Source organism: Balaenoptera borealis (genome assembly GCF_965194805.1).
Source record: "Balaenoptera borealis genome assembly, chromosome: 8".
Lineage (NCBI taxonomy): Eukaryota > Metazoa > Chordata > Mammalia > Artiodactyla > Balaenopteridae > Balaenoptera > Balaenoptera borealis.
Genome location: NC_138865.1, coordinates 73444681 through 73457038, shown reverse-complemented (window position 1 = coordinate 73457038; position 12358 = coordinate 73444681). Strand labels below are relative to the sequence as shown.

General features: G+C 47.3%; 1 protein-coding gene across 6 annotated transcripts in view; it reads right to left on the bottom strand.

The window, feature by feature from the left end:
- The window catches only part of MAMDC2 (MAM domain containing 2), a 173945-nt gene extending 164585 nt beyond the window's left edge, over window positions 1–9360 (bottom strand). The window contains exons 1-3 of one of the 6 annotated variants that reach the window (XM_082403667.1): window positions 4538–9360; window positions 2801–2924; window positions 2343–2459 (exon numbers count right to left, since the gene is read on the bottom strand). In XM_082403667.1, coding sequence (XP_082259793.1) covers window positions 2343–2459; window positions 2801–2924; window positions 4538–4555 — 259 coding nt within the window. In that variant the 5' untranslated portion in view covers window positions 4556–9360. Of the gene's footprint in view, window positions 1–2342; window positions 2460–2800; window positions 2925–3380; window positions 3483–4537 lie in introns of those variants that run through there. The other 5 variants (XM_082403663.1, XM_082403662.1, XM_082403664.1 and 2 more) reach the window with 5 other exon arrangements.
- Window positions 9361–12358: the final 2998 nt, after the last annotated feature.

Here is a 12358-nt window from a genome sequence, read left to right as displayed (position 1 = left end):
ATCATTTTCTATGCCGCCATACAATACACGGAGGTGGATGGAACCAGTTTCAAAGGGTTTTTGCAGCCAGATGAAGTAAATTTGCAGAAAGGCTTGTGACCAGATTTCAGCCTGGGACACTTGTATTGTCTTTAATCTACCAACCTAGGAATGGCTTTTTACCGGAAATTCTTAGTGGTGGCTTCTCAGCAGGCAGCAGCAGGGGCTGCCACACCCCTACCTCGCTGCGCCTCTGGAGTGGACTGTTATGTCCAAGTTCTGGCCTCCGGAAAACGTGATACATAAGGATGGAAGCCTAACCAGCCTGCTCCCCCGGGAATGCTCAGAGGAGAATGAACGAACTTCCCCCAGCCTTGAGCCAGAAAGCTGTGGCTGTTGGAAGTTAGAAAGAAAGCAGAGGAAAGCAACAGTGTCTTCATTTTGCTATAAACCACAATCACCTTTCCCTATAAGCATCGTCCTGTTTTCCTGGCCCAACTCAGCAGAGAGCACTTCCTGTGGGTCTGGGCGGCAGTTGAGTGCAGCGAGCTGTGGCCTGCCCACTGACCCAGGAGCAGGCTGCCAGGGGGCCACCATCCTGACGGAGGCCTGGCAATGGGGGCGCAGGACTGAGGCTCCTGGATTAAGGGGTGATGTTGATTTCCTTTTCTCAGGGCCAGGCTAGGACGAGGCAAGAGGGGTGTCTAGGGCACAAGATTTAAGGAGGTCTTCACTCCCAGGGTCATGCAAGTGGCTCTTTCACCTTAGTCCTAGCCCTGCACAGGGCCACCAGCAGAGGTAGGGGTTCTCAAAGGTCAGTGGTTCTCAAAATGTGATCTCCAGACCAGCAGCATCACCGGGGAACTTGTTAGATATGCAAATTCTCAGCCTCATCCCAGACCCACAGACTCTGAAACTCAGAGGTGGGGCCCAGCAACCTGCGTCCTAACATACCCACCAGGTTATTTTGATGCAGCTAAAGCACTGTGTTAGAGAATAATGCTCTCCAAAGCCAGTCATGTGGTCCAGGTCACGCCACTGCTCAAAATGCTTCACACACAACCAGAACAGGGAAAGGGGTAGGGTGGTGAGATGAAAGAGACTTCCCTAAGGCAATCAGCAAGGTAGGAATCCTTCAAACGATACATCAGGAATTGATTTTTCCCAGCTACCCCTAAGTACTCTGTAGGAAAGACTTGGCAATTGTTGGCAATAAATAAAGCTTACTACTGAGTAGTTCCCTCCTGTTTTTTCCCTGATCTAGTTAGCTCAGAGCTGGCCACTGACTGATAGCTTGGGACATGGGCCAGCCATTTGAATATTCTAAGACTGAGAGTCCCTCCTCTGTAAAATGGGGCTAACATCACCTCCCTGCCAATGTCAGAGAAGCTAGTATATGCAAAGCCCCAAACAGAAGCCCAAGGCAGAAAAGCTGTGATGACAGTTCCTACATCCTAAGCAGGGGTTCTGAGCCTCCACCTTCTCCAGGGAGCTTAGACAATCTGGGGGCCTGAGGACAAATGAGATTCCTGGGAAGGAGGCTAGCTGATCTCTTTTACGCTGCAGTGTTTTTTAAAGGAGGCTATTTCTCAGTCCCAGTGGCCTGGGGCATCAAGCTTCTTAATGGGGTGGCACAAGTGAGAGATAAGGGAAAGAAGGGAAAGAAGTGCCTGCTCTTGGGCATTAGAGAACTACTTATTTTTTACTAAATAAATGAAGGGCAAGAAGCTATATCTGAAGACCCCACATTTAAACTTTGTCACTAGAACCCAAACGGTACGAGTGGTAAGACAATGACCAATGCCAGCCAGCTGAGAGACCTCAGGCACATGGCCATGGACTTGGTTTCCTCTCTCGCCAAGTACTGGATTATAAACACAACAATAACATGAGGATGATGTCATGCAACGAAACGCTGTCAAGCACAACATAAATGTGAGGTTTAGCACTGAGGTCCCATCACAGAATTAGGGCACCATTTCTGCAGGACGAGAAGAAAACTAACCTCACCCAACTTTCCCAGCTCACAACGGTGTCTACTGAGGACCAGAGAGGCTGTTGACCTGCAGAGGGCACGCAGCTGGTGGGAGACAATCATCAGCTGTGCCCCCTTTCTCCCTTCCATGGGGGGAGGGGGGCGGGCAAAATCGCAGAGCTTCTGCCCACAGGCCAGGTAAACAAAGGGCTCCATCTCGTCATTGGCCATCCATGCAGCACAGCTGAGAGTCGGAAGGATGATGCATGACTCACACTTTTCCTCCTGAGAGTACTTAACTCCAAGATGATAACATTACCCATGCGAAAGAGGCAACCAGCAAAAAAAGGAAAGTTCACCTTGGGCCCCTGTGCACTGACCCCCTTACCTTCCTCGTTTAAAATCCACGGCAGGAACTCGAACACCGAGTCAAAGCCGCAGGTGCTCTCTTCGAACGCGCAGGATCCCGCGGGCAGGTCCAGGGCACCGACAAGCTGCAGGGCTGCTGGCACAAAGCGGGTTTCAGTTCAGGCTCGGTCTCGGGAGCGTTTACACCAACTCAGGGCACCCCGGGGAGCCACCTGGTGAAAGTGAGAAGGCGTGCGGGAGGGGACGGGAGAGGGAGGCAGTATTGCCGCCCCCGCCCAGGGCGCTTGCACTGCGCGACCCGTGCGCAGTCGCTGGGCTCGGGGAGGGAGGTTAGCGGCTGTGGAGATGGATCCGTAGGCGCCCTCGGACGGCCCAGCCCAGGACCGCGAGCCCGACTACCAGGGCTGCGGGATTGGGAGAGGGCCACGAGAGCGCCCCTCAGAGGTACCCCCCCCCCACCCCGGATACAGGCCTTACCTTGCACTGCCAGCAGGACGCCCCTGAACAGCATGGTCGGGGAGGAAGACTGGACAGGGGTGCGAGCCGCCAGCCCGCTGGGACAGGCTGCTCCGGGTGGAAGGAGCGTGGGAAGCGGGGGCGCCTGGAATCGGGGGAGGGAGAAGTCGGAGGCAAAGCGTGCGCTTGGAGCTGCCCAACTTTGCAAAGCGGCCCCGGGAGCAGAGCGGAAAGCCGAAGGTGCCTGAACTGTGAGCGCCGCGCGGTGCGCTCGCGTCCTAAGTAAAGCCGGCCGGCCGCACAGCTGGTCCTGGGCGAGGACGGGGCTGGGCAGGGAGGAGACAACTGCACACTTTTGAAAAGCCAGCCAGAACTGGCTGGGAGAGGAGAGGTCGGGATGCAGTGCCACGGCTCGGATTTTTAAAGCTTGGGACCAGACCCCTGGCAGATACTGGAGAGGGCAGGCCTCCCGGGAACCCCTCGGCTGAGCTGGGACTGGAGGCGCCCCGCCCCGCCCATCCTAGTGGGAACCGGCTTATTTCTGGGGACAGCCTCCCTCTATGTGGAATGCCAGCCCTGCGGGGCTCGCCCTAATTTTAACCTTTTCTCCCCAGAATGGAAGAGGGTGGAATTCTCTTAGGAAAACCTAGAGGAAATTTTGGGAAGTGTTGGGTGGAATAAGCTTTACATCTAGGAGTTTCAGCATTTATGGCCCCTTAACGCTAACCTTGGAATACCGCCCCCCCACCCCCCCCCCACCCCCGCCTTTATTTAGCAGTGGAATGTTTGGCATGTCTGGTGCTCAGCATTCCCTCTGTCCGGTGAAATGGGGGCATTCCTCCTCTCCAAAGAGCCATGATAAATTAGTAGAAGGTTTCTAAATCGGGATGGGGGTAGTGATGTCAGGGAGGGGGTTATGGTGAAGTACCCATTGGCTACAAATTTGCTTTGAGCACTAAGTGGGTCTTTAAAAATAGTCTCCTCCAGTAAAGAAAGTGGTGACAGGGGTAGGGGTTCTTCTTAATGCTCTTTATTATACTGGGCAGGCAATTTTATGCCTAGGTCAATGATTCTCAAATTTTAGGGTACATCAGAAGCCCACCATCAAGAGTTTCTGATTCAGTAGTTCTGGTCTGTGGTCCAAGATTCTGCACATTCCTAACAACTTTCCAGGTGCTGATGCTGCTAGTCTGGGACCACATTTTGAGGACCACTGGCCTAACAAACTCTTGTTCAACCATCAAAGCCCTGCTCACATGCCTTCACTTGGTTTCCAGACTCCCTGTGTTTTCCTTGTCCTTCATTCTTCTCCTTGCTGTTTCTTTTTCTCTCTCTGACCCCTGGATACTAGGGTGCCTCCAAGTTCTATCCTTTCAGCTCCTGTTTCCCTTTCTCCTCACTTCCTCAGTGATTTCATCCAGTCTCATAGTTTGAAACACCAACTAGAACCTGATATCTCCCAAATATTTTTCTAGTCCAGACGGCCCACTGCCTCCAGACTCTTCTGTCTCACTGCCACCTCAGCATTTTCATTTGGATGCTTGAGAGCTATCTCATACTTAACAGGTCCCAGCATGAACACCTCATATTCCTTCCCAAACCTGTCTCTCCCCTGCATCTTCCTCATCTCAGTTAAAGGAACCTTTCCCTTCCAATTGCTCAGGACAAAATACTTAGAGTTATCCTTGACTCTTTTCTTCGTCTCAGGACATTACCAAATTCTGTCAGTTCAGGATTCAAAACATAGCAGGTACTGACCACGCTCCATGCCCACATGACTGCCCTGATCCCAGTCGCCACTGCTGTTTGCCGGGGATGCTGCAGTAGTTTCCGAAAGGTGGTCTCCTTGCTGCTTCTGCCTTGCGCACCTCCATTCCATTCTTAACACGGTTGTCAGGGCATCCTTTTGACACAGAAATCGGACTATGTCACGCCTTGGTTCCAGACTCCTAACAACTCCATCAATCATTTAGCAGAATCCAGACTCTTCACAATGGCCTACCAGGTCCTACAAAACCTATCCCCACCCACTTATATCTCTGACCTAATCTGCCCTGCTTACTTCCCTCCAGCTACATGGACCTCCTGGCTGGTCCTCAGACACAGTCTAGCTGTCCTCTCAGAACGTCGCACTGGCTGTTCTCTCTGTTTGAAATGCTCTTGCCAGGAGAGCCATATGACTCATGCTGGTACTACCTCTAGGTCTTGACTCAGATGTCATCTTCATGATGAGAAAACTTGAAAGCCTTCTCTCTAATAAGAAGAAAGCTCCTGGATCCTTTTAAAATAAGTTTAGACAAGGTTTCAGGAGTTTTCTGTAGGCAGTGGCTCAAATGATCTAAAATTTGTTTAGTGTGTGTGTTTATATGCTTTGCCTCAGGGAGTAGCTAATAATAATAAAAACATTTATCATGTTTACTATTAGAAACCTTTTAGATAGATAATCTCATTTAACTTTCTCAAAGACTCTATGGGGTATGCATCATTATTATCCCCATTTAATAGATGGGGAAACCGAGGTGCAGAGTTCAGTGACAGCACGTGGTAGAGACAAGATTCAAACTCAGATCGGCTTTATTCCAAAAGCCTATTTTCTCAACTGGTACAGTAGCCTATCTCCTTTGTCTTTCTTTTTTGATTTCTTGCTCACAGATGGTGCTAAATATCTGATGAATTTCATCAAATTACTTAATTAAAATTTTAAAGATGGATATGAATCCAGTTGAAACTTCAAAACACTATTTTCAACCAAACAAATTTTCAGCAACTATCAAACCGGTTCTCCTTTTCCCAGGTACCTATGGAGTATTTCAAAGCTTTAGGGTTGCCTTAGATTCATTTACATGTTCCAGGTGTTAGGAAAATGAAAAACTTCAAGGCCCTAAAGAGATCTCCAAAAATTTAAAAATACGATTTAATACTTAAAGGTGACATCATTTATTGCCACCTATGGGAAACTGAATCATTACACCTAAGTGCAGAATTAGTTGGAGTAAAATTTCTATTTCACATATAATTGCATGATCCCAAGAACAGATGACCCTTCCACATTGGCACAGACTGGGGACTCTGGAGAGCAGACTCTGACTTGGAGTTTAGTGCACAGAATGTTCACTAGGGGGCGCCCTTGGGATCAACTCCTGTGGAAGGGAGTGGGAACAAGCAGGACTGGGCCCAGGGAGAAGTGACAATGCAATCAGGTCCCTTGAAGCCCCTTCTGACCCCACAGGAAACTCTGGAGTTTAAATGGCCCACTTGACTTGCCCCATGTTAGGTTAAAATGGCCTGGCTCTTTGTACAGCTGCCTCCATCTGTCACTGGATGTGGCCCACACTGGGACAGTGAGCTCCAATGAGGCGGCTCTCTACACGGAGGCCAACCCAAAGGGGCCAACAGCTGAAGGCTGTTTGATGACAACACTCCCAGCAGCTGGGACAAGTCCTTTCCTGAAGACATTTTGCAGGGAAGGGAAAGGATATTGTATATGGAGAGGGCCAAGGAAAGAATCTGGAAAATCTAGAAATGATGTGTGTCAACCCACTTCCTTTCATCACTAATCACAAAGCCACATGGCCGTTCTCTGCCACATCATTTGGGAAAACAGCATAAGACCCCAAGGTAAGAACTACCTGGGTCTCTCTCCGTAAGATGTAGCTTAATTGAATAATCAAATAATGCACGTAAAGTTCTGATTTTAGAAAGCACTCAATAAACATTAGGTAGTGTAGTGGGTTGAATGGTAGCCCCCCAAAAAGATATGTTTGTATCCCAGAACTTGTGGATGTGACCTTATTTGGAAAGAGGGCTATGCAGATGTAATTAAATTAGGGATCTTGAGATGAGATCATCCTGGATTATGGGGTGGGTCCTAAATTAATGGCAAGTGTCCTTATAAGAGAGAGAAGAGAAGTAACAGGCAATGTAAAGAGGGAGGCTGAGACTGGAGTGATGCAGCCCCAAGGCAAAGAATGAAGCTGGAAGAGGCAAAGAACAGATTCTCTCCTAGAGCCCCGGAGGAGTGTAGCCCTGCAGATACCTGGATTTCAGACGTCTGGCCTCCACTGTGAGAGAATAACGTCCTGTTGTTTTAAAGCACCCAGTCTGTGGTAGTGTGTTCTAGCAGCCGTAGGAAACTAATACAGAGTGTTATACATCAAGCGAGCACACGCCTGGCACTCTACGTGTGTTATCTCATTTAATCCATGCAACATTCCTATCAGGTGAAGACCACTGTTATCTTCACTTACAGACAAGGAAACGGGACCAGAAGGGTCATTTAACTTGTTCAAGGTCACATGTCCAGCCAGTGTGAAGCTGGAATTTGATGGCACACGCTGCAGTGCCCCTAAAATCTTCCTCTTTACAAAGGCCTGTCTCTCCTCACAAGGGCCGCCTACACCACAGGCAGGCAAAGCAACCCGCTGTCTCTGTGGGCAGGAGGCTGGCCTGTCACAGAGCCTGGCACATCCTCCTGCTCTTCGCTGCTTTGTCTCTGTCTCTGGGTCTCTGTAGGTCTCTGTCTGGGCTTGCCTCTACCTCTCGTGCCCACTCTACCCTCAGTGTTTTGCTACCTTACTTTCACATTGTCTCTCTCTCCGCACATACACACAAACATGTACACCATCAGGTTGAAAATGAGCTGGTAAAATAATTCCAGGCTCTGTGGCTTGTCCTGCCAGTGACCTTCGTTGCATTCCAGCAGGAGGTGTCTGGGGGCTCTGCCCCGAGGCTGGCTGGCATTGTCCCTTGCTTCCTGACCAGCACCAGCTGCCTCTCACCCCTGAGGAGCAGTCACATGCCTGCTGTGGGTCAGAATCATCCCCTATGAGGGAACAAGGCCCAAGGTTAACCAGTTATTACAGATCTCCTTTTATTACAAAATATATACCCCACTGTTTAAATTGCTACACTCAAATGACCTGAACTGGGAAAGTAGATATTTCTTTCAGAGTGAGCATTTAAAAGGAAATAGATATTGAATAGATACTTTCTCTCCATCATTAATCTCTTCTTCATCAGCTTACTCTGAATCCTAGCTTGGTGTCAGACATCCTTCATTATGATTTGAATGCAACCTTTTGATTTTTTTTTTTGGTCAAAGTTCCCTAGGCTGACTCATCACAGTGATGATACCACCTTTTGTCGAGTGTTTATGATGTGCCAGGTGGTTTCATGCTCAATTTATGGAGGAAGAAACTACAGCCAAAGCATTGAAGCGACTCGCCCAAGGGTAGGGGGGCTGGATGTAAACCCAGATCTAGCTACCAGCAAAGCCCTCTTGATCTCTCTAATCTTCCAACACAGGGGAGGTGTGAGCAGACACTTTGAAATGTCCTGTTCCTGGATCCCTCACCTCCTTCCTCCACCCTACGCTGGGCTGAGGCCAGAGAGGCAAATTTCTCTCTGTCCCAGTGAAGTGTCGATACCCGGAGTCCTGCTGGAAAAGCCCTTTGTAATTAGGGGCCCTACCTCTCCATCCCACGTCCATCCCACCCTAATACCTGTGCGCCCACTTCCCTTTCTCAGACTGTGTCCTCTTATCCCTCTCACGTGTTCACACGTGCTCCTTTTTGTGGAGAATCAGAATGCCTTCGTCCCCTTCCCTAGTTGGTAAAGTCCTTATTATGGGTTGAATCATCTCCCCACACCCACATTGATCTGTTCAAGTCCTAGCCCCCAGCACCTCAGAATGTGACCTTATTTGGGAATAGGGTCATTGCAGATGTAATTAGTTAAGAAGAGGCCACATTGGAGTAGTGTGGGCCCTAATCCAATATGATTGATGTCCTTATAAAAGGGGAAATTTGGACACAGACACACACAAGGAGAACACCATGTGAATGAAGACAACGGCAGAGATCAGGGCGATGCTTCTACAAGCCAAGGTAAGGGAAACATTGCCAGCAACCAACAAACTAAAGCTAGGTGACAGGCCTGGAACTGATTCTCTCTCACAGCCCTTAGAAGGAACCAACCCTGCTGACACTTTGATCTTGGATTTCTGGGCCCCAGAACTGAAATTTCTGTTGTTTAAGCCACCCAGTTTGTGGTACTTTGTATGCAACCCTAGGAAACTCATGCACTCCTATTCATTTCTCAAGACCCAGTTCAAATGTCCCCTTCTCCATGCCTGTTCTTCACTGTCCCCCCCCAACCAAGATGCAGCGTGTGTTGCACTGTATCGCAATGACTTTATTTATGTCTCTGTTCTGCAATGGAGGCTGAGATTTCAAGGGCAGAGAACACATCTGCTTTATCTTTGTGTCTGCTCCTGTGCCATGTCTGTGCACAGCTGATTGTAGGCGCTCAATAAATGTTTGTTGAAGGAAAGGTTAAGGACCGGCATAGCTCACTGGTCCACACAGCCCGGAGGCCTGCCTAAGCTTCATCCCTGTGGTTGGAAGAAAAATAACTAAATGTAAACTGTAGGTCATCCTGGGGGATGTTTATAGAAACGAATGAGCTACACAGATGTGCAGTGTGAACAGGGAGTCAGAGCAGGCCTTCTGGTGTCAGAGCAACACAGCTGGGACTGGGGAGCGGGGAGCGGGGAAGGCTCTCAGAGGCCTACTTTCATGAGAGGCAGACGAAGCTCCAGAGGAAGGGCTCGGCCCCTGGAAGGAGGCACCAAGCCTTGGGTGTTGCAGGGAAATAGAGACGATGCAACAGCCTGCATCCTGCCTCCTGGGTTGTCCCAGCGCCCCCTGTGGACTCTTGTCTGGGTCCAGGAGGAAGGCTAGGCTGTTGGGAAAGCCAGGAAACTCTCTTCTCTACAAAACACTGGGCCACAAAGAGCTCTAGACCCCTGTGGCCATATTAAGAAAAGAGCAGGAGAGCAGTGTCCCAATGCACTTCGCCCCAGACCCCCAGCCCTTTGGCATTTCAGGGTTCAGGGCAGCGAGAATGGGTACAGGTTAGTTTGTGAGGGTGTATGTGCTCCCTTGGGACATTCCCCCTAGTCCTGGGAGTTGAGGCTCTATGTCACCTGTTGGGGCTAAGAGGGAGCTGAAGGACATTGGAATTTGATTTATTACAGTTAATGGTGGCTCCAGAGACTAGTGAGGCCCATGGGCAAGTTGGGCTAAACCCAGGTGATATGCTTTCTCCTCAAGTTTTGTCTGAGTGCTGTGGCATGGGGAAAAAAGAGGAAGAAAAAAGCATTCTGTAGCCAAAAATATTTCCGAAAAGAGCAGTGAAATCCCAGCTTAGCCTCTGACGTTATTCATGTGTTAGATTGGGGATCTACATATTATGTGATTTGGTCTAAACTGAATAGGGGGGACTTCCCTGGTGGTCCAGTGTAAGACTCTGGGCTCCCAATGCAGGGGGCCCGGGTTCAACCCCTGGTTAGGCAACTAGATCCCACATGCCACAACTAAAAAAGATCCCACATGTGGCAACGAAGATCCCATGTGCCGCAATTAAGACCCAGTGCAGCCAAATAAATAAATATTTTTAAAAACAAACAAACAAACAAACTGAAGAGGGACAAGATAACATTCACAACCAGTAAGTCCTGGGCACTGAGACACAGAATGGACACCAACTGGGAAGGTGACAGACAGCGAATATCAGCTCTAAACAGGCATATGAGGTGTGTGCATGCATGCACGAGTGCGTGCTGTGCAAAGACACATTATCCACGGGAAGCCAAGTCACACTATTACTACTACTCTGGAAGACTGAAATGCAAAGGGCTGAAACACTGGGGATTTAAAGGCCCAAGTAATTGGTGATAATGAAGAAATTCTACCACCAGGTATCGCAAGATGCCTCAATGAGCTAATCCAGGGCATCGTGATTCCGGATGCACAATAGAACCATCTGGGGAGTTGCTTCTTTTAATACAAAGTTTGGGCTCCACCCGACCAATTAAATCATAATTTCTGAGATAGGACCAAAGCATTGCTATTTCCTTAAAGCTCTCCAAGGTGATTCTATTGAGCCAGGGTTAAGAAGGCACTGACTTAATCTTTTCATCATCAGCAAAATTAAATACTTTTAGTGTTAACAAGGGGGAAAAAGCAGTTCTAAAAGAATAAGAGAGTGTTGTATCAGAACAGGGAACATAATTTTGTCATTGAGACTGTGGACTCTGGAGCCAAACCACTAAGGTTCAACTTGTCTTCTGTCACTATCTGTGAACCTACCGTACATCGTTTGGTCTCTCTGTGCCTCAGTTTCCTCTTCTGTAAGATGAAAATAATAATAGTACCTATCTCACTGGGTGGTTGTGAATACGAGATGAGTTTATATTGTTAGAATACTTAAAAGAGTACCTGGCACTCTGTAAGCACCATATGAATATTTACTATTAATTTTCTACCCACCTAAGTTTTTCACAGGTCTAGGCTTGTAGTTGAAACTGAAGATGTAGTCTAGTCATCAAAATAGCCTTTCACATAGTGTCCTGCCTTTGGAGGTCGAGTACAGGGGGTACAGAAACTAGAAATGTAAATTGAACTATTGGTAAACTGTAGCTTTGATGTTCTATCAGAAGAGAAGAAAAATCTAAAGTATTGAGTGAATTCCATTATAATTACCAACAATTAGAACATTAAAAATAGTAATGAAGAAAATAGTTTTAGTCTAGGGAGGCAAGAATATACAATGGAGAAAAGACAGTCTCTTCAACAAGTGGATCTGGGAAAACCGGATAGCTAAATGTGAAAGAATGAGATTAGAACATTTCCTCATACCATATACAAAAATAAACTCAAAATGGATTAAGTTCCTAAATGTTAAGACATGAAACCATAAAACTCATAGAAGACAACACAGGCAGAACACTCTTTGACATAAATCATAGCAATTTTTTTATGGATCTGTCTCCTATGGTAAAAGAAATAAGATCAGAAATAAACAAATATGCAAGGGGGAGGAGATATGGGGATATATGTATAGCTGATTCACTTTGTTATAAAGCAGAAACTAACACACCATTGTAAAGCAATTATATTCCAATAAAGACGTTAAAAAAAATAAACTAAAATAAACAAATAGGACTAATTAAACTTAAAAGCTTTTGCACAGCAAGGGAAACCATCGACAAGATGACAAGACAACCTACAGAATGGGAGAAAATATTTGCAAATAATATGATCAACATGGGGTTAATATCCAAAAAATATAAACAGCTCATACAACTCAATATTAAAAAAACAAACAACCCAGTCAAAATATGGGCAAAAGGGAGAACGAGATGTGACTATGGAGGCAGAGATAGGAGTGATGTGGCCATAAGCCAAGGAATGCCCTCAGCCACCAGAAACTGGAAGAGGCAAAGAATGGATTCTTTCCTAGTCCCTCAGAAGGGAGTTTTGGTCCTGTGTTACCAGTTTTGGACTTCTGGCCTCTAGAACTGTGGAAGAATAAATTTCTGTTGTTTTAAGCAAAAAAACTCAAAATGGGCAAAAGACCTGAAGAGACATTTTTCCAAAGAAGATATACAGATGGCTAACAGGCACATGAAAAGATGCTTAACATTGCTAATTATTAGAGAAATGCAAATAAAAACACGAATGAGATATCACACCTGTCAGAATGGCTATCATCAAAAAGTATAAAAATAACAAATTG